Below are 27,830 nucleotides of genomic sequence, written 5' to 3' on the forward strand. Positions count from 1 at the left end.
GAGTTAAAATATCTCACATGGAAAGTGGTCATGCTGTTAGCCCTGGCCTGGGCCAGGCGCGTGTCAGAATTGGCGGCTTTATCCTGTAAAAGCCCTTATCTGATTTTCCATTCGGACAGGGCGGAATTGAGGACTCGTCCTCAGTTTCTCCCTAAGGTGGTTTCAGCGTTTCACCTGAACCAACCTAATGTGGTGCCTGCGGCTACTAGGGACTTGGAGGACTCCAAGTTGCTAGACGTTGTCAGGGCCCTGAAAATATGTTTCCAGGACGGCTGGAGTCAGAAAATCTGACTCGCTGTTTATCCTGTATGCACCCAACAAGCTGGGTGCTCCTGCTTCTAAGCAGACTATTGCTCGTTGGAATTGTAGTACAATTCAGCTTGCACATTCTGTGGCAGGCCTGCCACAGCCAAAAATCTGTAAATGCCCACTCCACAAGGAAGATGGGCTCATCTTGGGCGGCTGCCCGAGGGGTCTCGGCTTTACAACTTTGCCGAGCAGCTACTTGGTCAGGAGCAAATACGTTTGTAAAATTCTACAAAATTGATACCCTGGCTGAGGAGGACCTGGAGTTCTCTCATTTGGTGCTGCAGAGTCATCCGCACTCTCCCGCCCGTTTGGGAGCTTTGGTATAATCCCCACGGTCCTTTCGGAGTTCCCAGCATCCACTAGGACGTCAGAGAAAATAAGAATTTACTTACCGATAATTCTATTTCTCATAGTCCGTAGTGGATGCTGGGCGCCCATCCCAAGTGCAGATTGTCTGCAATACTTGTACATAGTTACAAAAATAGGGTTATTATTGTTGTGAGCCATCTTTTCAGAGGCTCCTCTGTTATCATGCTGTTAACTGGGTTCAGATCACAGGTTGTACGGTGTGATTGGTGTGGCTGGTATGAGTCTTACCCGGGATTCAATATCCTTCCTTATTGTGTACGCTCGTCCGGGCACAGTATCCTAACTGAGGCTTGGAGGAGGGTCATAGGGGGAGGAGCCAGTGCACACCAGCTAGTCTTAAAGCTTTTACTTTTGTGCCCAGTCTCCTGCGGAGCCGCTATTCCCCATGGTCCTTTCGGAGTTCCCAGCATCCACTACGGACTATGAGAAATAGAATTATCGGTAAGTAAATTCTTATTTTTTTTAATTTGATTCCCGTGTCAGCCTCTTCTAATCTGCATAATCTGGATTTAAGAGATCTCAGTAGTGGGGAGATAAAATGTCTCCAGTGATTTAATGTGTGACATCTGTGCCAAGATTAAACAGGTCATGTATTTGTATGTGTTACTCCAATATTTGTAGGAGGCAACAAACATTTGAAATAATTTTTACTGTAGCCTTTGTGGTACAAAATACCATCCGTTTCAGAGTACTATAGAACCATGTGTCCAGAGTAAGCAATGCATTGCGCCACTGAGGGGGTCATAAAAGCGTGCAATTTCTGTTATTAATATCACTTAGCGTTTGGCTGACTTAAATTGTAATTTTATGCTATGGATTAGCAAATCGTTTCTACTTAATTTTACTCCTGTTTAAAATTTTGGATGGGCACACTTGGGATATAACTGAATTTGCAGTCTCCACTGACATAGCAATATAGACTGACATCTTTCGCATCTTTTACTGTATAATCACATAGCCTAGATCTGCTGGGATCCGGTCTGAAGATCGACAGTGTCTAGGTCGACAATGTTTAGGTCGACAGTCACTAGGTCGACATGGATGGAAGGTCGACAGGGTTTCTAGGTCGACATGTGCTAGGTCGACAGGTCTAAAGGTCGACATGAGTTTTTCACTTTTTTGGGGGGGGGGGTTTCATACTTAGCGATCCACGTGGACTACTATTGGAACGGTAAAGTGTGGCGAGCGAAGCGGTAGTGGAGTGAAGGCACCATGCCCGAAGCATGGCGAGCGAAGCGGTGCACTAATTTGGGATCCCGGTCACTCTACGAAGAAAACGACAAAAGAAAAAAAAAATCCTCATGTCGACCTTTAGACCTGTCGACCTAGAAACCCTGTCGACCTTCCATCCATGTCGACCTATAGTGGTCGACCTAAACATTGTCGACCTAGACACTGTCGATAAAACGAACCACACCCAGATCTGCTATATTCATCAGCTGTCCCCAGCTGCTGGAGATAGAGGATGCGTTTGCCCACCCTTCTGCATCATACGGTGTATATGCTGCCAGCATCTTGGCAGAAAAGGTCAGCAATGGAATAATTTGTTTAACTTTTTGTGGGCTGCCTGGCTGTCTATAACAAAAGAAAATAATCAAAGCAAGACGTTCACCAGAGTCTCGGCAGAGCCATTAATGTCATTACTGAGCAAGGTACATCTTTTTTTGTTTTTCTTATAATGCAATTGTACGGTAGTTTTGAAATAAAATCTTAATATCCTCTTTGGGAACAAAACAACATCCCAGTATCTTCCTTTCATCTGTGTTTTACGGACCATCAGCCCACTGTGATAAATGCAACCTTTCTCCCTACTGTTGCTGCCTAGCCCATAGCAGTCTGTCATATTGAGTATGAATTACTGCCAGTTGGCAGCTGTGATGTGCCCATTGCTTGGAGTTACTCCTCCCAGTGTAGACGGACGGTGCTGTCTGATGACAGCTTTTCCGTGTAGCTGCAGCTACCTTGCTCTTAATCATACTTATCGGCAAACAGTAGGATAAGACCACTTGTTTTGTTTCCCATATTGCATTTTCTGTGTCTGCAAGGGTGAGTTAAGATTCCTTATTGTCTTGTGGTCCATTATCTGTGTGACACTAGGAAATGCTCTTTGTTTTATTTTAAATACTAACCTTATCAAATGTATTAATGCAGATATACTGTATAGTGTGTATCTTCTGGCACCAAAGCCATTTATTTACTGTTGTCTGTGGGGTTCTTTTTTTTCAAAACAGAAAGAAATCCGTATAGTCTGTATGTGTATATTAATGTTAGACTTTTTCACTGTGGCACACACAAACACTAATGCCTTTATTGCAGCACTGATACTGATAAGTGTTTTGGCAGCAACACATCTTCTGGTTGCCGTACTAATAACTGCTATACTTATGTGCACCTGACTAGACGAGAGCTACTCAGGATTTCAAAAAATGCACAGAACTCAACGTGAATGGATTTATTAAATGTCTAAAATATGAAAGCTGTGTTCAAATTGTGTTTAAAGTATCTACAGGGCACTAGTAGAATTACCATTTCTATATGAACCTCTTTATTAGCCTTGGTTAATGTGACTGCAGATTAGATGAGAAATAGTTAATTGCAGAAATGGACATGACTCATTGGCTGTATGTATTCATGCTGAATATGATATATTTTTTTTTTTTTCTTGCTCTAACAGGACAAGTTATTGTGTCTCTCGGTCAGATGATTCTCCGCCTGGTTATCACATGCTGTGTCATGAAGCACAGAGAACATTGACATTATTTAAATTTTGGAATAATTAGAGGCGTATTACAATGGAGAGCACTAACTCTAGCCTCCAATTGCACAAGCCCATTCTGGAGCTCTGTTACGTAAGCTTCTATCTTCCTCGGGGTAATGTCAGGGGATTCACGTACAAATGCTGTGTAACACGAGACAAAGCTGGAGCATGCTTTGATAACTGTTTTCGAGTCAGGGAGGAGACGGAGCAGGCACAGCACAGGGATCCACCTTATGGAAGCTTTACAGAGGCCTTAAAGAAAACCACAACACGGGACCTGCTCAGAGAGCTGTACAAGCTCACTGCTGCTAAAGATAAATTGCTGATTGATCTCCTCCACGCAGCTAAGAACCCAGGATTTAAAATGGGAAATCAGGATGGCAAATTTCAGGACCTGCCCGGAGCATCCCAATTTCTGGAGGACTCCTGTGGGCCCATTGATTTCCACGACTCATTAACAGCCTCAATGGAAAAAAAGGTTGCCTCAACAAAAGGGAAAAAAGGCAGGAGGTTCAGCCGAAGGAAAGAGAGCATCGAGGACTTTGTCAACAAGAAAATGAAGTGGAAAGGGGCCCCGGAAGCAGGGATGTCACAGGGTAGAGAGAAAACACCCTCAATAAGGGGATCCCAAGCAGAATCTATTGACAAGTTGGTACGACCAAGACTCCAGTCTGTGGAGAATAAGGACAGCTATGCAGCTGGGCTTTCTGTGAAAAACACCCATGGTAAACACAGTGAGAGCTCAGGGGTGCTTGGCCCAGAGTCAGCAATGGGCAGTTTACAATCTTTATATGACAATGATGTGTTTGGTGACTTCTCCGTGCTTCCTCAGAATTCCAGCCCTGTGGGAGACCTGCAGGGTGTTGTCAGGATTATGCAGGAGCAGCACAAGAATGCACTAGTATATGGCAGTTCATCAAACAGGAGCTCCCTGGAACAGGATGGCAGCGAGCCGTCTTGCAGGCAGAAAGATGTCAGGACAGTTGTAGCTAAAGTGCAAGATCTTAGTCCTTGTGTGCAGAGAGTGGTGACTACACATAGCTTCTCAGATGAGCTGCCTACAGATGCATGTAAGAATGTCACTGCTGTCCTCTCTGCTGTGCCAAATGAGTTTGTCTCTAAAGTGGATGTGCTTACTGTGCATGAGCCTGTTGAGCGACACCAGGAGGGGGGCACAATTGCGGATAGAACTCTCAATGCGGAGACCATGGCTGATAAGGAGACTGTGCAATCATATGGCTTTGTCAACAAAAGCCTCCTTAGGGTCCTTAAAAGTGACAGTGTGGAAGAGACAGAGTATTGGCTGGGACAGCTGGATCACAGAGGAAAGCAGGGCCGTGTGAGTCCCAGCCTAATGAAACGGGTGTTTAATTCGCAGGAATCCTTAAATTTACCAGTATTCTCTCAAAAGACCATTAAAGCAGAGAAGTATGCAACAACCCCTCCTGCAGACTGTGGTGTGCTCAGTCACCGCTTCCCATCAAGTAATAATGTCAATAAAGAGGCGTCTCCTGCCTCATCTCCGCTTTCATCCAGGCTGCCCAGCCCACAGCTCCATCACCGGATTCTTCCTTTGCCCACTCAACTCTCTGAGGGTGATCCCAGCTCTTTGGGGAGAGAAATGCTTTGGTCGGTACCACGTGACTTTATCAGAGAGTCCTCATTCTCAGCAGTGGGGGCTAGACGCAAAGCATCTAGCCTCGGCAACCTGGGACCAGAATCCTGTCTTGCTGATGAGTTCCGGCTAAAGCATTCAGGAAATGGTAGAGTCGCCACCTTGCACCTAGATCTGCCCCCTCCAGGTTTGTAACTTTCACTTCACATCAGCAGCAAAGTGTTTAGAGTTATTCAACATAGTTTGTTATGTTCATTTAGGCTGGTGTTCTAGAAGGAATTTGACTACTGGCCACAAACATTCATAAAACCATTTTTCTGATAGGAAAAAAAAAACCTAAAATTGCCTTTTAAGGTTTGGTTATGGCAAAATAGCATTTACTTTCACTTTGACCTGATGTTCAGGTGGTTTCTTTTTTTTTCTCTTCTGCCAAGTATAAAGTGATAGTGTTAGAACGTGTTTAGGAGATATTACAGTATCTAGAGATGGCAAGTAGAGGATCCAAAAAGAAGGGGTAATAGCTTCCAGTAACGGAGGAAATTTTGATAATAAATATGTGGACTGAACAAATGTACGTTAGCCGTGTAAAGGCAGCATGCATTTTTTGTTTCCTTTATTTTATTAATATACTGTTGTTTTTTCTATTTGAACACAGTTAATGCTGCAGCACCTTCCTTCACTAGACAGAAGGTTCTCTTTTTGTGTTTCTTATGGAGAAGTTCGGTGAAAGTAATTAAACGATGTATCCATCTCCGACCGATCGGAACAACACACAGTTTAAAAACTGTATGTGGGCATGTCAATGCAGTGATGAGCGCACCTGCGGAGCATTTGTCGCCTCCCCAGATCTCTTGAATATGCAGAAGGATCGGAGTAGGTGGTGAGTGATGTGGCAGCGTAGCCCAGCTTGCCACCCCCCACCCTCCTGCCGTCGCTCGACCTTGCCGGCAAGTGTTGTGCGCACTTGCCGACGCCGAGTCCCGCCGCTTGCGATGTGTCCCTGGAGGACACATCGCACCGTGTGTGGGCACCTTTAGAATGTTTTAAAAAAACTTAACCATATCGGCACTCCTGTCAGCCACATAACTGCTTTCCCAGTGAAAGGAGATAAATGGGTGATTCACTACCAGTGCTAACTAAATTATTTCACAATATAGGTGTGTGACTTTCCTGTAACACGTACGAAATATAAACTATTTCCATAGAATTTTTAGTGCTTGCAACAACCTGTCTGAATCGCCTAGCATTGTCATTAAAATGTTTTCTCTTTGACCTAGTAAAAAAACAGGTTTAGTTTTAAATGCTACAAATACACAATTCTTTCCTTTTTATTGATAAAATGTCTGATACTGTGTTTGCAGGAATTACATTCCGTGATTTTAAAACACAACTGTAAATGTTTTACACAGAGCTTACATTGAGTATCATGTGACTTTGAATTCAAAGCCAATTAGTGAAGGTTGACCAAGAGACGTTAATGCACATGAGTAGTCAGCTGTAAGGATTTTGTTATAGGTTATGTTGCAGCAGATAAGAACAACTCCATTTGGCATGCCTGTGTATCAAAACGGATGTCCTGCAGAGTCTGAGCTTTGGCTGTGTCTAAACACTGAGCTGCATCGTTCCAATCTGTACTGCAGGTATAGGCCCAGCCTTCTTGGATCCACTAATAACTTTACACAGTACAGTAGTAATGGATTTTAAAATGTACTTTGTGACTGCTTACTGTAAATGCTTTCATTCTTGTAATCATAAGTGTGTAATCACCTTTCACTGAAATTGCTGTGTTCCCTATATAAGCTTTTTATTATACAGGTTGAGTATCCCATATCCAAATATTCCGAAATACGGACTTTTTTGAGTGAGAGTGAGATAGTGAAACCATTGGGGTCAATTCTATTCGGCAACTAAAGAATAGCGCCGGGAATTAGCTCCCGACGCTATTCAATTCTGCTACTAGTTGCCCGCAATTGTCGGGAATTCTTCTCTCATCCCCGGGGGATGAGAGGAGAAACCCGACAAAAGTGCTGCCTCGCGGCCGGCGCGAGGCTGATTCTGTCGGGAATCAGCCTCGCGCCGGGTAGTTAAGTCGGAGAATGCCCGTTCTCCCGACAAAACTACCTGTTAAGTCGGAGAATGCCCGTTCTCCCGACAAAACTACCTGTTAAGTCGGCGAGAACGGCACATCGCCGACTTAACTTTAGCTGAATTGAATAGCGTCGGGAGCTAATTCCCGGCACTATTCTTTAGTTGCCGAATAGAATTGACCCCTTTGTTTTTTGATGGCTCAATGTACACAAACTTTGTTTAATACACAAAGTTATTAAAAATATTGTATTAAATGAGCTTCAGGCTGTGTGTATAAGGTGTATATGAAACATAAATGAATTGTGTGAATGTAGACACACTTTGTTTAATGCACAAAGTTATAAAAAATATTGGCTAAAATGACCTTCAGGCTGTGTGTATAAGGTGTATATGTAACATAAATGCCTTCTGTGCTTAGATTTAGGTCCCATCACCATGATATCTCATTATGGTATTCAATTATTCCAAAATACGGAAAAATCCGATATCCAAAATACCTCTGGTCCCAAGCATTTTGGATAAGGGATACTCAACCTGTATAGCAGTTCATTTAACGTAACAGTGTCTACAAAGCAATGTGACAGAAGATTCTTTGTTCTGCTCCTCCATGATCTCTACCTGTGGTTTTATGCTTGCCCTCAGTTCCCTTCTTCACGTTATAATGATGCGCTATTCTTGGCAGCAGTTTATACTGGCAGCACGCTCATGGCCTAAAATACGCTTGTGAGCACTTTGAGAACTTGATGGGCTGTACTGTATGTTTTATGGGCTGTATATTTTATGCACATGCATTCAATATAGGCATATACAGTGTACATAAAGATGAGAGAATAATAACCAAAAGTTGTTCAGGCCATACTTTTAGAGTTTTCAGTGGTCCCCTCCAGGAGAAGACTGAATTGGTAGATGTGGGGAGAGTGGCGCTCTGAATCGCGCTGTAGTGACGCTGTCCCCCATTGTACAGTACTGCTAAGAGCAGGACCATGCATGAAGCTTTTTAATTTTTTTTTTTTACAAAACAGGGGTACTAACCAAATTGTCACCAAAAAACTTGGAAGAGAAATACACCGGCTTTTACTGCATTCCCCCCCCAATGTTTTTGTTTTTCTCTTAAAAAAGTGACCCTTTTTTGGCGATAACACATAGGATCCAGGATAAGTTCCCAAACTGATGTGTTTCCATGGCTGCGATCGTGAAAATGGGGTGGTTTTATCAGGGATTTAATTTTGTCTACCTAGGCAGGGGGAAAATATCCCAGATCAGTACTAATTTAATTCCCCCCTAAATGTATAGTAAGTAGGAGGAATATAATATGATAAGGAATTTGATATTGGCGTTGCAAAGTAAAACTGGATGCATGAGGGGACTAGTGGAAGGTGAAAATGTAAATAAAAACCAGAGGAGTATTTAAATATGTATAGGTGGGTCTTGGTCAAGAACTACATATTGGCTTTAACTTTCTAAAAACTGTATCTGTTTGATTTGTTAACATTTTATCTAAAATGGTAACCGTTTTAAATATATCCCAATGTTTGTACTGCAGATAGTCCTTCATGTTCATCAACCATATTGCAAAACCATTTTCTCAGGAGTACCTGAAACAAATATTGGGGCATATTAAAAATGGATCTTCTTGTAGAAAACTCATCTTCGACATTACAGGAGTTCAAATGGAGTGAACCTTTACCAAGATTCCCCCATAGCTGGTCATTGCTGATGGGAGCCAGGCCTTCATGTCTTAATTGCATCTGGGGCACGATTATGTCATTAAGACCTACAGATGTAGCAATGTTTATCTCCCCCGCGATTATTCGCGGGTGCAATTGCTGTGGCAAGTGTGTGGGCACCCGCGATCCATAACATTGTCTAATCGCAGGTGTGAACAGTCACACTCAGCTGCAGCTAGTCACTCCCTCGGTGTGTGCAGATATGCGTACACATCGCAGGATGGATGAGCAATGCTACGTCTGTACTTGCTCTCCCCAGCCACTAAACTTATACAAATAGTGAGTAAATCTTCCTAATTCTGACACCTTTTTTTGAGGGTTATGATTGTTTAAAGGAGGCGACTGGCCTATTGCCAATGATCTGGCACATAAGAAGTTATTCTTTTATCATTTTCAACACCACTGCAACCCTTTAGGCCCCTTTCACACACGCCGGTTTGTCCCAGCCCTCAAAGGCCAGCCGTCCCTGCCCTTACACACACAACGGCTGTGAGCCGTGTTTAATGCTGTGCGCATGTGCAGCAGCAAAAAAAAAAACAAAAAAAAAAACCTTGTGTGTGAAAGAGGCGATTCGCACACTGTATCTGCAACCTTCAGGGGCGGCTCGGCCACGGCCCGGCAGCAGTTTGTTTTAGTGGATAGATCCAGCTGCAACGCTGCGTGGTCGCCATGTCCATGCCGTGTGAAAGGACCCATCGGGGCTGAGCATTCATTACAATCTCGGCATGGAGTTTGGCGTGCTGGGAAGTGTGAAAGGGGCCTTATACTGAATAAATCATTAAGATTCCAAAGGATGAGGGAGGATCTCTTCCATCCTGGTTTGAATGAACTCGGGTGGACTTTCAGTTGAAGAGTTCCCTCATTCAGAGGATGTTGCCCCTTAGGGGTGTTCACCTGAAACTTCCTACCTACACTACAGAAACAATGTGCACCCATGGTAGCTGTTGTCCTCTCACCACCAGACCGTATTACCCTAAATTAGAAAAGTGTTAATACCGTCACAGATGGGGAGGTTCTGATGCCCAGATGTCCTCCATCATGGCTTCAGTATACTCAGGGGTTCCATCATTTGATGCACTTAGTTGTCTAGTTTTCTAAATGACATGCTTTATTATACCACATACTCTTTAAACGTTGAAGCACTTAGTAGTAACACAATCTTCCCTGCAAGTGGATATACAGTTTTCAGTTACAGGAAGGATACTGGAGGTGCATTGATTTGGAAGATTAGTAGACTGTTCGTAAGCACTATCCTAGGGTCGAATGCACTACTGAAAGGTCATTCTTGATGACCTCTGATCTACAGATTTTGCAAATATGCAGAAGTGTTTTAACAACCCAGCTGCAAACTTTATAATGGAGCCTATTGTAATCATACTATGAAGTTCGAGGCTAACAAACTTTTACATTTTTATTTCTGAATTGACATTATATTATCGGAGTTGTTTTCCTTTCTGATCTAATCTGGTTCACAACTAACCCTCATAGTCTTTGCTTAACCAACCATATAAATACCTAATTTAAAACAGGCACATTTTGTTGCACAGATAATCTTTCCTACTGGCCTACGCTTTGTCTTGATATGATTGTCATTTTGTTTAAAAGTATGGAAAATAGCATCTGCAAATACCTGGGGTTGCTCTTGATTTTCATCTGTTGATAAATTAGATATACTTTAATGACAGGCAGGACAGTACTTTTTTATATGCGTTCACAGAGATGTCACAGTAGTCTACTTTCGCTGCATCACTTGGTCAGGACAAGCATTTGTCCTCCATAATCTTGTTAAACACTGACCTGGCATTACATCTGCTGTAATACTGTGTAGATACAGCCTGAAATTAACCCTATGCAATAGCATGACTTGCTATCCTTTTGTAATATAATCTGAAACAGAATGTAAATAGTTTGTTTTTGTAATTGTAGACATTCGCATTACAGTAAGTTCATAGGAAGTTTTATTTCTCTTACGTCCTAGAGGATGCTGGGGACTCCGTAAGGACCATGGGGTATAGACGGGCTCCGCAGGAGATATGGGCACCTAAAAGAACTTTCTAGTATGGTGTGCACTGGCTCCTCCCTCTATGCCCCTCCTCAAGACCTCAGTTAGATCTTGTGCCCAGAGGAGATAGGGTGCATTACAGGGAGCTCTCCTGAGTTTTCTGTGAAAAGAATTTTGTTAGGTTTTTTATTTTCAGGGAGCTCTGCTGGCAACAGACTCCCTGCATCGTGGGACTGAGGGGAGAGAAGCAGACCCACTTAAGAGTTTAAGGGCTCTGCTTCTTAGGCTACTGGACACCATTAGCTCCAGAGGGAGTCGGAACACAGGTCTCACCCTGGGGTTCGTCCCGGAGCCGCGCCACCATCCTCCTCACAGATGCCGGAAAAAATAAGCCGGGTGAGTATTAGAAAAGAGAGAATACGTCAGGCGGCAGAAGACTTCAGATCTTCCTGAGGTAAGCGCGCAGCAGTAACACACACACACATGGCACTGATGGGTGCAGGGCGCAGGGGGGGCGCTCTGGGCAGCAATAAACCTCGTTTTGGCACAAAAGGATGTTATTAGGCTGCTGAGGCAGTAAATAAACTATTCCCTGCCATTATTTTCAGATACAGAACGGGACCGAAGCCTGCCGCTGGAGGGGGTGGAGCTTGATCCCTCAGACCTAACCAGCGCCATTTTCTCCACAGAAGCTGCAGAGAACACTGGCTCCCCGGACTCTCCCCTGCTGCAGAGCTCAGAGGGCTGAAAAAAGAGAGGGGGGCACATAATTGGCGCAGTGAGTGGGGGAAATCAATTTTATATATATATATATATATATATATATATATATATATATAATGCGCTGTCTGGGTTTTCCTGGGTCAGTTTGGCGCTGGTGTGTGCTGGCATACTCTTTGTCTCTCCAAAGGGCCTTCTTTAGGGAATTGTCCACTTATAGTTATATCCCAGTGTGTGTGGGGTGTCGGTACGTGTGTGTCGGCATGTCTGAAGCGGAAGGCTTATCCAAAGAGGAGGTGGAACAGATGAGTGGGGTGTCAGTCGGCGGTGCCGACTCAGGATTGGATGAATATGTGGCATATGTTAAATGCAAGTGTAGCTTCACTACATAAAGGGCTGGATAAAGCAGAGTCCAGGGTGTCGACAGGTGTTCAATCTACGGATGGCACCGACTCACAGGACCCGTCGGGGTCTCAGAAACGTCCCTTCTCACAAATAGGGGACACAGATACCGACACGGACTCTGATTCCAGTGTCGACTATGATGAAGCAAGATTGCACCCCAGGGTGACAAAAAGTATTCAGTGCATGATTATTGCAATAAAAGATGTTTTACATATCACTGATGAGCCCTCGGTGCGCGACACTAGGATAAACATGTTTAAGGGAAGGAAACAGGTTATGTATTTTCCTCCTTCCCATGAACTAAATGAGTTATGTGAAAAAGCTTGGGAAACTCCAGATAAGAAGCTGCAGATTCCCAAAATGGTTCTTTTGTCATACCCTTTCCCTACACAGGACAGGGTACGTTGGGAATCCTCTCTCACAGTGGACAAAGCCTTAACACGCCTTTCCTAGAGGCGCTACAGTCCCCTGACACAGCGGCCCTCAAGGACCCTGCGGACCGCAGGCAGGAGACTACATTAAAGTCTATTAACACACATACTGGTACTTTGCTTAGACCGGCAATTGCGTCGGCATGGGTATGTAGTGCAGTAGCAGCGTGGACAGATACTCTGTCGGCTGATCTGGATACCCTTGATAGGGATACAATTATGTTAACATTAGCTCATATTAACGACGCTGTCTTATATATGAGTGACGCTCAAAGAGACATTGGATTACTGGGTTCGAGAGCCAATGCTATGGCTATTTCGGCAAGAAGAGCCTTATGGATCTGCCAATGGACGGGGGATGCAGAATCAAAAAGGCATATGGAGGTTTTACCTTACAAAGGTGATGTATTGTTTGAGGACGGCCTTGCGGACGGCCTCGCGGACCTGGTCTCTACAGCTACCGCGGGTAAGTCTATCTTTTTACCTTTTGTTCCCCAACAGCAAAAGAAACCTCCACAATATCAGATGCAGTCCTTTCGGTCGCATAGACCCAGAAGAGGTCTGGGCTCCTCTTTCCTCGCCAGAGGTAAGGGTAGAGGCAAGAGGACACCTGCTGCGACTAGTTCCCAAGAGCAGTAGTCCTCCCCGGCTTCCGCTAAGTCCACCGCATGACGCTGGGGCTCCCCTGCGGGAGTCCGCACAGCCAAGTCTGGGTTCAGTCAGACGTGGACCCTTGGGTGATAGAAATAGTCTCCTAGGGTTACAAGCTGGAATTCGAAGAGGTGCCCCACGTCGATTTTTCTAGTCGGCCTTACCAGCTTCTACCCCAGAACGGGAAGTAGTGCTGGCTGCAATTCAAACGCTGTGTCAACAGCGAGTGATTATCAGGGTTCCCCTGAGCCAACAGGGTATTATTCAACCCTGTTTGTGGTCCCGAAGCCGGATGGTTCGGTCTGGCCCATTTTAAATCTAAAATCCATAGACCTGTACTTGAAAAGATTCAAATTCAAGATAAAATTGCTCCGAGCTTGATAGCCTGCCTGGAAGGGGGGGATTTTATGGTGTCACTGGACATAACGGATGCTTACCTTCATGTCCCCATATATCCCTCTCATCAGGAGTACCTGAGATTCGCGGTACAGGATGGTCATTATCAGTTTCAGAAAATGATGGTGATCCTGCGCAAGCAAGGAGTCACGATTATCCCATACTTGGACGATCTCCTGTTAAAAGCGAGGTCAAGACAACTACTGGAGAACGTGTCACTCTCCCAGAGAGTGCTTCAGCAACAGAGTTGGATTCTCAATCTGCCAAAGTCACAGTTTGTTCCGACAACTCGACTGACGTTCCTAGGTATGATACTGGACATGGAACAAAAGAAAGTTTTCCTCACGTGGGAAAAAGTCCAGGACCTCCAGAACATGGTCCGAGACCTGCTAAAGCCAAAAAGAGTGTCAGTTCATCAATGCACTCGGGTTCTGGGGAACATGGTGGCAACTTACGAGGCCATTCCCTTCGGCAGGTTCCATGCAAGGACGTTTCAATGGGATCTTCTGGACAAATAGTCCGGGTCCCATCTACAAGTAAAAAAAATAAAATAACTGTCCCCCAGGGCCAGGGTGTCTCTTCTATGGTGGCTGCAAAGTGCTCACCTTCTAGAGGGTCGTAGGTTCGGCATTCAGGACTGGATCCTGGTAACCACGGACGCGAGCCTCCGAGGATGGGGAGCAGTAACTCAAGGAAGAAATTTTCAGGGACTGTGGTCAGACCAGGAGTCCTGTCTACACATCGTGTTGGAACTAAGGGCCATATACAACGGCCTTCGACAAGCGGAGGGTCTTCTTCGCAACCTACCAGTTCTGATTAAATCGGACAATGTCACAGCAGTGGCTCATGTGAACCGCCAAGGCGGGACAAAAAGCACAGTCGCAGTGGCGGAAGCCACCAGGATTTTTCGCTGGGCGGAAAATTACGTAAGCGCTCTGTCAGCAGTCTTCATTCCGGAGCAGACTTCCTCAGCCGACACGATCTCCATCCAGGAGAGAAGACTTCATCAAGAAGTCTTTGCAGAGATAACGAGTCTCGGGGGAGTTCCTCAAATAGACATGATGGCGTCACGCCTCAACAATAAGATGCGGAGGTATTCTGCCAGGTCCCGGGACCCTCAGGCAATAGCAGTAGACGCTCTGGTAACACCATGGGTATTCCAGTTGGTCTGTGTTTCCTCCTCTTCCTCTCATCACAAAAGTGTTGAGGATCATAAGACGAAAAAGAGTACAGACAATTCTCATTGTTCCAGACTGGCCTCGAAGGGCCTGGTACTCAGATCTTCAGGAGATGCTCACAGAAGATCCTGGGCCTCTTCCTCTGAGAGAGGACCTGTTACAGCAGGGGCCCTGTCTGTTCTAAGACTTACCGCGGTAACGTTTGACGGCATGGCGGTTGAACGCCAGATCCTAGCTGAGAAGGGTATTCCGGAGGAGGTCATACCTACTCTAAGGCAAGGAAGGAGGTGACTGCAAAACATTATCACCGTATCTGGCGGAAATATGCCTCTTGGTGTGAAACCAAGAATGCTCCTACGGAAGATTTCCATCTGGGTCGTTTTTCTCCACTTCCTACAGACAGGAGTGGATATGGGCCTAAAGTTAGAATCCGTTAAAGTACAGATTTCGGTCATGTCGATATTCTTTCAGAAGGAATTGGCTTCTCTTCCAGAAGTCCAGATTTTTGTAAAGGGAGTGCTACACATCCTGCCTCCTTTTGTGCCCCCAGTGGCACCATGGGACCTGAATGTGGTGTTACAGTTCCTTAAATCACACTGGTTTGAACCCCTTCAAACGGTGGAGTTGAAGTTCTCACCTGGAAGGTGGTCATGTTGTTAGCCTTGGCATCTGCAAGGCGTGTCAGAATTGGCGGCCTTGTCTCACAAGAGCCCTTGCTTGATTTTTCATGTGGATAGAGCAGAAGTGAGGACTCGTCCTCAATTTTTACCTAAGGTGGTGTCTTCATTTCATATGAAACAACCTATAGTGGTGCCTGTGGCTATAAGTGACTTGGAGGATTCCAGGTCCCTGGATGTAGTCAGGGCCTTAAAGATTTATGTAGCCAGGACGGCTAGAATTCGGAAAACAGAAGCATTGTTTGTCCTGTATGCTGCCAACAAGATTGGCACGCCTGCTTCGAAGCAGACTATTGCGCGCTGGATCTGTAAAATGATTCAGCAGGCTTATGTTACGGCTGGATTGCCGTTACCGCATTCAGTAAAGGCCCATTCCACTAGGAAGGTGAGCTCTTGGGCGGCTGCCCGGGGCGTCTCGGCATTACAGCTTTGCCGAGCAGCGACTTGGTCGGGTTCAAACACTTTTGCTAAATTCTACATGTTTGATACCCTGGCTGATGAGGACCTAGCATTTGCTCAGTCGGTGCTTCAGAGTCATCCGCACTCTCCCGCCCGATTGGGAGCTTTGGTATAAACCCCATGGTCCTTACGGAGTCCCCAGCATCCTCTAGGACGTAAGAGAAAATAAGATTTTAAACCTACCGGTAAATCTTTTTCTCCTAGTCCGTAGAGGATGCTGGGCGCCCATCCCAGTGCGGAAAATCTGCAAGACTTGTATATAGTTATTGCTTACATAAGGGTTATGTTACAGTTCGAATCGGTCTTGGACCGATACTGTCGTTTGTTAATACTGTTAACTGGTTGTGTATTCCAGGTTATATGGTATGATTGGTGTGGGCTGGTATGAATCTTGCCCTTAGATTAACAAAATCCTTTCCTCGTATTGTCCATCTCCTCTTGGCACAGTTCTCTAACTGAGGTCTGGAGGAGGGGCTTAGAGGGAGGAGCCAGTGCACACCATACTAGAAAGTTATTTTAGGTGCCCATATCTCCTGCGGAGCCCGTCTATACCCCATGGTCCTTACGGAGTCCCCAGCATCCTCTACGGACTAGGAGAAATAGATTTACCGGTAGGTTTAAAATCTTATTTTCTCTAACGTCCTAAGTGGATGCTGGGGACTCCGTCAGGACCATGGGGTTTAGCGGCTCCGCAGGAGACAGGGCACAATAATAAAAGCTTTAGGATCAGGTGGTGTGCACTGGCTCCTCCCCCTATGACCCTCCTTCCAAGCCTCAGTTAGATTTTTGTGCCCGGCCGAGAAGGGTGCAATCTAGGTGGCTCTCCTGAGCTGCTTAGAATAAAAGTTTAAGTTAGGTTTTTTATTTTCGGTGAGTCCTGCTGGCAACAGGCTCACTGCTACGAGGGACTTAGGGGAGAGAAGAAAACTCACCTGCGTGCAGGATGGATTTGCTTCTTAGGCTACTGGACACCATTAGCTCCAGAGGGAGTCGGAACACAGGTCTCACCCTGGGGTTCGTCCCGGAGCCGTGCCGCCGACCCCCCTTGCAGATGCCGAAGTTGAAGAGGTCCAGAGGTCCAGAAACAGGCGGCAGAAGACTTTCAGTCTTCATAAGGTAGCGCACAGCACTGCAGCTGTGCGCCATTGTTGTCAGCACACTTCATACCAGCGGTCACTGAGGGTGCAGGGCGCTGGGGGGGGGCGCCCTGGGCAGCAATGTATTATACCTTTTTTATGGCTAAAATACATCACATATAGCCCTTGAGGCTATATGGATGTATTTAACCCCTGCCAGATCTCACAAACTCCGGGAGAAGAGCCCGCCGTTTTAGGGGGCGGGGCCTATTCTCCTCAGCACACGGCGCCATTTTCCTGCTCAGCTCTGCTGTGAGGAAGGCTCCCAGGCTCTCCCCTGCACTGCACTACAGAAACAGGGTTAAAACAGAGAGGGGGGGGCACTTATTTGGCGATATGATTACATATGTGAAAATGCTATAAGGGAAAACACTTGTATAAGGGGTTGTCCCTGTATAATTATAGCGTTTTTGGTGTGTGCTGGCAAACTCTCCCTCTGTCTCCCCAAAGGGCTAGTGGGGTCCTGTCCTCTATCAGAGCATTCCCTGTGTGTGTGCTGTGTGTCGGTACGTGTGTGTCGACATGTAGGAGGACGATGTTGGTGAGGAGGCGGAGCAAATTGCCTGTATTGGTGATGTCACTCTCTAGGGAGTCGACACCGGAATGGATGGCTTATTTAGGAATTACGTGATAATGTCAACACGATGCAAGGTCGGTTGACGACATGAGACGGCTGGCAAATAAATTAGTACCTGTCCAGGCGTCTCAGACACCGTCAGGGGCTTGTAAAAACGCCCATTTACCTCAGTTGGTCGACACAGACACGGACACTGACTTCAGTGTCGACGGTGAAGAAACAAACGTATTTTCCTTTAGGGCCACACGTTACATGTTAAGGGCAATGAAGGAGGTGTTATATATTTCTGATACTACAAGTACCACAAATAAGGGTATTATGTAGGGTGGGAATAATCTACTTGTAGTTTTTCCTGAATCAGATAAATTAAAGTGTGTGATGATACGTGGGTTTCCTCCGATAGAAAATTATTGGAGGTATACCCTTTCCCGCCAGAAGTGAGGGCGAGTTGGGAAACGCACCTTAGGGTGGATAAGGCGCTCACACGCTTATAAAAACAAGTGGCGTTACCGTCTCCAGATACGGCCGCCCTCAAGGAGCCAGCTGATAGGAAGCTGAAAAATATCCTAAAAAGTATATACACACATACTGGTGTTATACTACGACCAGCAATCGCCTCATTGTGCAGCGGATGGGGGGGCTTGGTCGGATTTCCTGGCTGAAAATATTGATACCCTTGACAGGAACAATATTTTATTGACTATAGAGCATTTTAAGGATGCATTTCTATATATGCGAGATGCGCAGAGGGATATTTGCATTCTGGCATCAAGAGTAGATGTGATGTCCATATCTGCCAGACGATGTTTATAGACACGACAGTGGTCAGGTGATGCAGATTCCAGACGGCACATGGAAGTATTGCCGTATAAAGGGGCGGTCCATCGGACCTGGTGGCCATGGCAACAGCTGGAAAATCCACTTTTGTTACCCCAAGTCACATCTCAGCAGAAAAGGACACAGTCTTTTCAGTCTCAGTCCTTTCGTACCCATAAAGGCAGGTGGGCAAAAGGCCAGTCATATCTGCCCAGGGTTAGAGGAAAGGGAAGAAGACTGCAGCAGGCAGCCCATTCCCAGGAACAGAAGTCCTCCACAGCTTCTGCCAAGTCCGCAGCATGACGCTGGGGCCATACAAGCGGACTCAGGTGCGGTGGGGGGTCATCTCAAGAGTTTCAGCACGCAGTGGGCTCACTCGCAAGTGGACTCCTGGATCCTACACGTAGTATCCCAGGTGTACATTGGAAATTCGAGACGTCTTCCCCTCACAAGTTCCTGAAGTCTGCTTTACCAACGTCTCCCTCCGACAGGGAGGCAGTATTGGGAAAAAATTCACAGGCTGTATTCCCAGCAGGTGATAATCAAAGTACCCCTCCTACAACAAGGAAAGGGGTATTATTCCACACTATATTGTGGTACTGAAGCCAAACGGCTCGGTGAGATCTAAAAGATTTGAACAATTACATACAAGGGTTCAAATCAAGATGGAGTCACTCAGAGCAGTGATAGCGAACCAGGACGATATGGTGTCACTGGATATCAGGGACGCTTACCTACATGTCCAAATTTTGCCCTTCTCACCAAGGGTATCTCAGGTTCGTGGTACGGAACTGTCACTATCAGTTCAGACGCTGCCGTTTGGATTGTCCACGGCACCCCGGGTCTTTACCATGGTAATGGCCGAAATGATGATTCTTCCTAAAAGAAATATGGACGCTTTCCTGATAAGGGCAAGGTCCAGAGAACAGTTGGCGGTCGGAGTAGCACTATCTCAAGTAGTTCTACGACAGCACGAGTGGATTCTAAATATTCCAAAATCGCAGCTTTTTCCGACGACACGTCTAATGTTCCTAGGAATGATTCTGGACACAGTCCAGAAAAGGATGTTTTCTCCCGGGGAAGAAGGCCAGGGAGTTATCCGAGCTAGTCAGGAACCTCCTAAAACCAGGAAAAGTATCAGTGCATCATTGCACAAGGGTCCTGTGAAAAATGGTGGTTTCTTACAAAGCGATCCCATTCGGTAGATTTCACGCAAGAACCTTTCAGTGGAATCTGCTGGACAAATGGTCCGGATCGCATCTTCAGATGCATCAGCGGATAACCCTGTCTCCAAGGACAAGGGTGTTTTCTTCTGCGGTGGCTGCAGAGTGCTCATCTATGAAAGGGCCGCAGATTCGACATTCAGGACTGGGTCCTGGTGACCACGGATGCCAGCCTGAGTGGCTGGGGAGCAGTCACACAAGGAAAAAAATTCCAGGGAGTGTGATCAAGTCTGGAGACTTCTCTCCACATAAATATACTGGAGCTAAGGGCAATTTACAAGGCTCTAAGCTTAGCAAGACCTCTGCTTCAAGGTCAGCCGGTATTGATCCAGTGGGACAACATCACGGCAGTCGCCCACGTAAACAGACAGGGCGGCACATGAAGCAGGAGGGAAATGGCAGAAACTGCAAGAATTCTTCGCTGGGCGAAAAATCATGTGATAACACTCTCAGCAGTGTTAATTCCGGGAGTGGAAAACTGGGAAGCAGACTTCCTCAGCAGGCATAACCTCCACCCGGGAGAGTGGGGACTTCAGCGGGAAGTCTCCCACATGATTGTAAACCGTTGGGAAAAACCAAAGGTGGACATGATGGCGTCCCGCCTGAACAAAAAACTAGACAGATATTGCGCCAGGTCAAGGGACCCTCAGGCAATAGCGGTGGACGCTCTGGTAACACTGTGGGTGTACCAGTCAGGGTATGTGTTCCCTCCTATGCATCTCATACCAAAAGTACTGAGAATCATAAGGAGATGAGTAAGAACGATACTCGTGGTTCCGGATGGGTCAAGAAGGACTTGGTACCCGGAACTTCAAGAGATGCTCACGGAAGAACCGTGGCCTCTACCTTTAAGAGAGGACCTGCTCCAGCAGGGGCCTTGTCTGTTCCAAGACTTACCGCGGCTGCGTTTGACGGCATGGCAGTTGAACGCCGGATCCTGAAAAGGCATTCCAGATGAAGTCATCCCTTCCCTGGTCGAAGCCAGGAAGGATGTAACCGCAAAACATTTTCACCGCATTTGGCGAAAATATGTTGCGTGGTGTGAGGCCAAGAAGGTCCCTACAGAGGAATTCCAACTGGGTCGTTTCCTACATTTCCTGAAAACAGGACTGTCTATGGGCCTAAAATTAGGGTCCATTAAGGTTCAAATTTCGACCCTGTCGAATTTCTTCCAGAAAGAACTGGCTTCAGTGCCTGAAGTTCAGACGTTTGTAAAAGGGGTACTGCATATACAGCCTCCTTTTGTGCCCCCAGTGGCACCTTGGGATCTCAATGTTTTGAGTTTCCTAAAGTCACATTGGTTTGATCCACTCACCACTGTGGAATTAAAATATTTCACATGGAAGGTGAAGATTCTATTAGCCCTGGCTTCAGCCAGGCGTGTGTCAGAATGGGCGGCTTTATCATATAAAAGCCCTTACTTAATTTTTCATTCTGACAGGGCAGAATTGAGGACTCGTCCTCAATTTCTCCTTAAGGTGTTTTCTGTTTTTCACATGAACCAACCTATTGTGGTACCTGCGGCTACTAGGGACTTGGAGGACTCCAAGTTACTTGACGTTGTCAGGGCCCTGAAAATATGTTTCCAGGACGACTGGAGTCAGAAAATCTGACTCGCTGTTTAGCCTGTATGCACCCAACAAGATGGGTGTTCCTGCTTCTAAGCAGACGATTGCTCGCTGGATTTGTAGTACAATTCAGCTTGCACATTCTGTGGCAGGCTTGCCACAGCCAAAATCGGTAAAAGACCATTCCACAAGGAAGTGGGCTCATCTTGGGCGGGATTCAATATCCTTCCTTATTATGCACGCTCGTCCGGGCACAGTATCCTAACTGAGGCTTGGAGGAGGGTCATAGGGGGAGGAGCCAGTGCACACCACCTGATCCTAAAGCTTTTATTATTGTGCCCTGTCTCCTGCGGAGCCGCTAAACCCCATGGTCCTGACGGAGTCCCCAGCATCCACTACGGACTACGAGAAATAGAATTATCGGTAAGTAAATTCTTATTTTCTCTTACGTCCTAGAGGATCCTGTGGTCCACATTAGTACCATGGTCTATAGACTGGTCCCTTGGGAGCCATTGGCACTTTAAGAGTTTAATAGTGTGGGCTGGCTCCTCCCTCTATGCCCCTCCTACCAGACCCAGTTTAGAAAATGTGCCTGGTGGAGCCGGTCACAGCTAGGGGAACTCCTAGGAGTTCTTTTTTAGTTTTTTTTTACATTTTTATAAAGACTTAGGCACAGGGAGGCTGCTGGCAACAGCCTCCCTGCTTTGTGGGACTTAGGGGGGAGTAGGATCCAACCCTCTGAGGTTTAGGCCTCTATTTCTGCTGACAGGACAAGTGGGGAGCCGGTGAGAATGGCGGCATCAGGGTGGGAGCGCAGCGCTGATTCTGCGCTCCGGAGGGCTCAGAGGTACTGTGGTGCAGCGCTGTGAGGGTTGCCCTGGGCCAGCGCAATACCGTACAGACTGGTCATTTAAGCTATCAGGTACTCTGTACTGCTGCTAGCATGCGATATCTCAGGCCAGTATAATCCTTACAAGTGCGGGAAGATGTGCCATTTTAGGGGGTGGAGCTTCGCAGAGCGGATCCAGCACTCACCAGCGCCATTTTCTCCCTGCAGATCACAAATCCGAGACGCTGACAGGGAGCGCTGACCCTCCACATAATTCCAGCTATCCTATGCATTACCAGGGGGTTATAGAGGGGGAGTGGAGAGTGTTTATTCACATTAAGGACTGGGTAGTTTATTAAGGTTACTCAGCCAGCGCCAGGCTCTTATTATATAACTGCCTACTGGGGCGCTGTGTATGCTGGCTCCTTAACTCTGTGTCTCTCTGAAGGTACTTGGGGGAAACTGTCTGACATTTTGCTGTGTGTGTGTATGAAATATCTCACATTACCATGTCTAGGGACTCTGTGTCTTGTGCTGCAGAGTATATATCTTCTCCAGAAGAGTCTATTCCTTGTACTCAGGAATGCAATATACTGTCTCAGCCTGTCGAATCTGAACCCCAGTGGGTGGCTTCTATTAAGGGAATGATAATCCACATTTCTTCTAGGATAGCTCATAATGAGATGAGGGGGTGAAACTCGTGACTGAGGCTTTTCGGGACGTTTTACACATTGCTGACATGGTACCTGAACAGGTAGAGAAGGCTTACTTTGCAGACAATAAAAAAAAAAAGCCTCCCTTACTTTCCCTGCGTCTAAGGAATTAAACGCATTATTTGAATAATCCTGGGAAAACCCGGAGTAAAAAAAAAAATCCAGATCCCAAAGAGTTCTTGTTGTTTTTCCTTTCCCTGAAGAGGATAGGAAAAAGTGGGAAAATCCCCCTATTTTAGACGCTTCTGTATCTAGATTGTCTAAAGAGGTGGCTTTACCTGTCCCTGGGTCTACCGCTTTGAAAGAGCCGGCAGACCGCAAGATCTAGACTATGCTCAAATCCATATACACTGCTTCAGGCGTGGCGCTAAAGCCCACTGTTGCTTGTGCATGGATTTCTAAAGCCATAGTAAAGTGGTCAGGCACGTTACTAGAGGAATTGGATACTATGGATAGAAGTGACATTGAAATGTTTTTACGTCGCATACAAGATTCTGCAGGTTTCATGGTGGAGGCCATGAAGGACCTTGGTCATCTGAATGCACAGACATCTTCCATGGCTGTCTCTGCTCTCAGGTGTCTCTGGCTGCACCAATGGTTTGCGGATGCGGAATCCAAGAAGTGTGGAGAACCTACCCTTCACAGGTCAGGCTCTGGGGAAGCGTTGGATGCATGGATTTCCACGGCAACCGCGGGTAAGTTGACCTTTCTTCCCTCAGCCACTCCAACGAGGAAATCTTATCCTACGTCTACTATGCAGTCCTTTCGGACCGCAAAGGTTAAAAAGTCCAAGCCCCCTTCCACTTTCTTCAGAGGTGGTCGGGGAAAATCCAGAAAACCTGCACCATCAGGTTCGCAGGAACAGAAGCCTGGTTCTATTTTGTCAAAATCCTCAGCATGACGGTGGACCTCCCAGCCTGGAGATCAGGCAGGTGGGAGCACGTCTAAGAAATTTCAGTCGGGTTTGGGCGTCATCAGGCTACACCCCTGGGTACAAGATATTGTGTTTCAGGGGTACAGATTGGAGTTTCAAGAACTCCCACCTCACAGATTTTTCAAATCAGGCTTACCAGCTTTTCTGAAAGAAAGGGCTATCCTACAGGAAGCTATTCTAAAATTGGAAGAGGCAAATATCATTGTCCCAGTTCCACCTCATCTGGAAAACTACTCAAACCTGTTTGTGGTACCGAAACCGGAGGGTTCGGTCAGACAGATATTGAACCTGAAATCTTTAAACCCCTACTTGAGTGAATTCAAGTTCAAGATGGAGTCTCTGAGAGCGGTGAGCTCAGGTTTGGAGGAGGTGGGAATTTCTGGTATCCCTGTATATCAAAGATGCGTACCTCCACATTCCAATTTGGCCGCCTCACCAGGCTTATCTCAGATGTGCGCTGTTGGACTGTCTCTATCAGTTCAAGGCACTGCCATTTGGCTTATCCATGGCACTGAGGGTGTTCACCAAGGTAATGGCAGATATTATGCTACTCCTACGGAAGCAGGGAGTCAACATAATTCCATATCTGGATGATATGCTGATAAAAGCATCTTCCAGGGAGAAATTGTTGCAGAACATTGCTCTCACAACTCCACTACTCCGGGATCACGGGTGGATCCTGAATCTTCCAAAGTCACATTTGAAGCCGACAAGGAGATTCTTTCCTAGGGATGTTCCTCGACACTGAAGTGCAGAGGGTGTTTTTACCGGTGGATAAAGCGCTGGTGATACAATCAATGGTTCGGGATGTCTTTAAGCCAGCCCGAGTTTCGGTTCATCAGTGCATTCGCATTCTGGGGAAGATTGTTGCCTCCTACGAGGCTCTACAGTACGGAAGATTTCATGCACGATCCTTTCAACTGGATCTCCTAGACGAGTTGTCGGGATCTCACCTGCACATGCACCAGAGGATACATCTGTCGCCGAAAGCCAGGATTTCACTCCTGTGGTGGCTACAAACGCCTCACCTTCTCGAGGGCCGCAGGTTCGAGATTCAGAACTGGATCCTTCTAACCACGGATGCAAGTATCAGAGGTTGGGACGCGGTCACCCAAGGAGAAAACTTCCAGGGAAGGTGGTCAAGTCTGGAATCCATCCTTCCGGTAAACATTCTGGAACTAAGCTGTGTACAACAGCCTTCGGCAGGCGGCACATCTTCTACAAGATCAGGCCATTCAGGTGCAGTCAGACAATGTAACGACTGTGGCCTACATAAACAGACAAGGCGGAACGAAGAGCACAGCTGCAATGTCAGAGGTAACCAAGATCCTCCTCTGGGCAGAAAGGCACGCGATGGCGCTGTCGGCGATCTTCATTCCATGTGTGGACAACTGGGAAGCGGACTAACACAGCAGACACTATCTCCATCCAGGAGAGTGGGGGCCTCCACCCCGAGGTGTTCGCAGAGGTGACAAGTCTTTGGGGCGTACCTCAAATCAACATGATGGCCTCACACCTCAACAAGAAGCTTCGCAGGTACTATTCCAGGTCGATAGACCCACAGGCAGTGGCGGTGGACGCACTGGTGACTCCGTGGTTCTTCCAGTCTGTGTACATGTTCCCTCCTCTTCCACTCATCCTAAGGATTCTCAAACTTAGAAAAAGAACAAGGGTTCAGGCGATCCTCATTGCTCTGTACTGGCCAAGGCGAGCTTGGTACGCGGATCTTCTGGAGTGACTACTGGAAAATCAAAGTCCTCTTCGAGAGGACCTTCTGCAACAGGGGCTGTTCGCTTATCAAGACTTACCACGGCTAACGTTTGACAGCATGGAGGTTGAACGCCAGATCTTAACTCGGAAAGGCATTCTGAACCGGGTTATTCCTACCCTGATACAGGCTAGGAAAAGAGTAACGTCTAAACATTACCATTGCATTTGGAAAAAGTATGTGTCTTGGTGTGAATCAAAGAAGCTTCCTATGGTGGAGTTTCAACTTGGGTGCTTTCTCTTCTTCCTGCAAGCAGGTGTGGATGTGTGCCTATGTTTGGGCTCCATAAAAGTCCAGATTTCTGCCTTGTCCATTTTTCTTCCAGAATCAATTGGCTTCCCTCCCTGAGGTTCAGACTTTCTTGAAAGGGGTCCAGCACATCCAGCCTCCCTTTGTGCCTCCTACGGCACCTTGGGATCTTAATGTGGTGTTGCAGTTCCTGCAATCGAATTGGTTTGAGCCTCTACAGGACGTTGAGGTCAAGTTTCTCACTTGGAACGCGGTCACACTGTTGGCGTTAGCATCTGCTAGACGTGTCTCTGAATTGGGGGCTTTGTCCTGCTAGAGTAACTACTTGATTTTCCATGAAGATAGTGCTGAGCTCAGGACACGTCAGCAGTTTCTTTCAAAGGTATGTCGGCTTTTCATATCAACCAACCTATTGTGGTGCCTGTGGCTACTGACTCCTCAATTACCTCAAAGTCCTTTGATGTTGTGAGGGCTTTGGAGATTTATGTGAAGAGAGCTTCTTCTCGTCTCATAAAGTCGGACTCTGTTTGTCCTTTATGATCCCAACAAGATTGGGTGTCCTGCTTCTAAGCAGACGATTTCTCGCTGGATCAGGTTCACTATCAAGCATGCCTATTCTACGACAGGATTGCTGTGCCAAAAATCTATTAAGGGCCACTCTACTCGTAAGGTGGGTTCTTCCTGGGCGGCTGCCCGGGGTGTCTCGGCTTTACAGCTTTGCCTAGCGACTACTTGGTCAGGGTAGAACACGTTTGCTAAGTTTAAAAGTTCGATACTTTGGCCTCTGAGGACCTTCAGTTTGGTCAGTCAGTTCTGCAGGAGCCTCCGTACTCTCCCTCCCGTACTGGGAGCTTTGGTACATCCCCATGGTACTAATATGGACCCTAGCATCCTCTAGGACGTAAAGAGAAAATAGGATTTTAATTACCCATCGGTAAATCCTTCTCGTAGTCCGTAGAGGATGCTGGGCGCCCGCCCGCCCAGCGCTTCGTTCTCCTGCAGTGGTTACTTGGTTCGGTACTACCTTGTTACTTGGTTAAGTACTGCATTGTTACTTGGGTAAGTACTGTTGTTCAGCTGTTACTGAATTGTTCAAGCTGATTAGTTTGGTTTGCCTTATGTGTGAGCTGGTGTGAATCTCACCACTGTATATTTCCTTCTCTCGAAGTATGTCCGTCTCCTTGGGCACAGTTTCTAGACTGGGTCTGGTAGGAGGGTCATAGAGGGAGGAGCCAGCCCACACTATTAAACTCTTAAAGTGCCCATGGCTCCCAAGGGACCTGTCTGTACCCCATGGTACTAATGGGGACCCCAGCATCCTCTACGGACTACGACAAAAGGATTTACCGGTAGGTAATTAAAATCCTATTTTTGTATTGTTCATTTTCCCTATGCTTATTGTCTTAACCCCTTAACTGGCTAACATTTAAAAAAAAAAAAATACACTCAGGTATTTAGGATTGAATTAGGGTTCGAATAGATGTTTTTAACTTATCTAACATGATTTCTTTTTGTAAAAAAATATTTTTGTTTGTACAGTTTAAAAAAACAACAAAAACTTTGGTTATTCATCGATGGCCGAAATATTGGTCCATCCATGATCAGCAACGTCGCCGCCAATGGGAACCTATATTTTCGCGGCATCTACTTCTCTCCTTGCAGTCACGCGGGAAGGCAATGTTAGGGGGATTTCTTTTACATTTCCCCAGCGGCTGCTAATGACTGCAGCAAAAGGTTGGGGGTGCCGCTGGGCTGACTGGTCAGCACTGATCAGCAGCATAGCAAGCAATGAGGGGAGGGAACAAGGAACCAGAGGGACTGGGTGGTGAGCTGCAGCTTTTGGAAGATTCTTCTCCAGCAGCTGCACAGTGGGCTTTGTGACTGGTCACGTGAAATGCGACCATGTCAGGGAAAGGTCAGCCAACGAGGAGAGAGCTGAGATGCAGGCTGATAGACTTGGGGGAGAGGCTGAGCGGATCAAACTGAAGGGTGAGGGTGGAGGGCAGGCTGAGAGGCACAAAGTAAAGGGGGGGTAGGCTGAGAGGCACAGAGTGAAGGGGGGGGGGGCAGGCTGAGAGGCCCAGATGGGGGGGGGGGGGGGCAGGCTGAGAGGCCCAGAGTGAAGGGGTGGGGGAGAGGCAGGCTGAGAGGCCCAGAGTGAAGGGGGGCAGTCTGAGAGGCCCAGAGTGAAGGGGGGGGGGGGGCAGGGTGAGAGGCCCAGAGTGAAGGGGG

At 46.7% G+C, this 27,830-nt stretch overlaps 1 protein-coding gene across 3 annotated transcripts in view; it reads left to right on the top strand.

Annotated features, from left to right (window-relative positions):
- FMN1 (formin 1) overlaps positions 1–27,830 on the top strand; it is a 517,710-nt gene that overhangs the window by 93,433 nt on the left and 396,447 nt on the right. For all 3 annotated transcript variants that reach the window (XM_063948028.1, XM_063948025.1, XM_063948026.1), the window contains exon 2: positions 3,353–5,238. In XM_063948028.1, coding sequence (XP_063804098.1) covers positions 3,471–5,238 — 1,768 coding nt within the window. In that variant the 5' untranslated portion in view covers positions 3,353–3,470. The remainder of the gene's footprint in view (positions 1–3,352; positions 5,239–27,830) is intronic.

The sequence above is a fragment of the Pseudophryne corroboree genome, chromosome 12 (genome assembly GCF_028390025.1).
Source record: "Pseudophryne corroboree isolate aPseCor3 chromosome 12, aPseCor3.hap2, whole genome shotgun sequence".
In the NCBI taxonomy this organism is placed as follows: Eukaryota; Metazoa; Chordata; class Amphibia; order Anura; family Myobatrachidae; genus Pseudophryne; species Pseudophryne corroboree.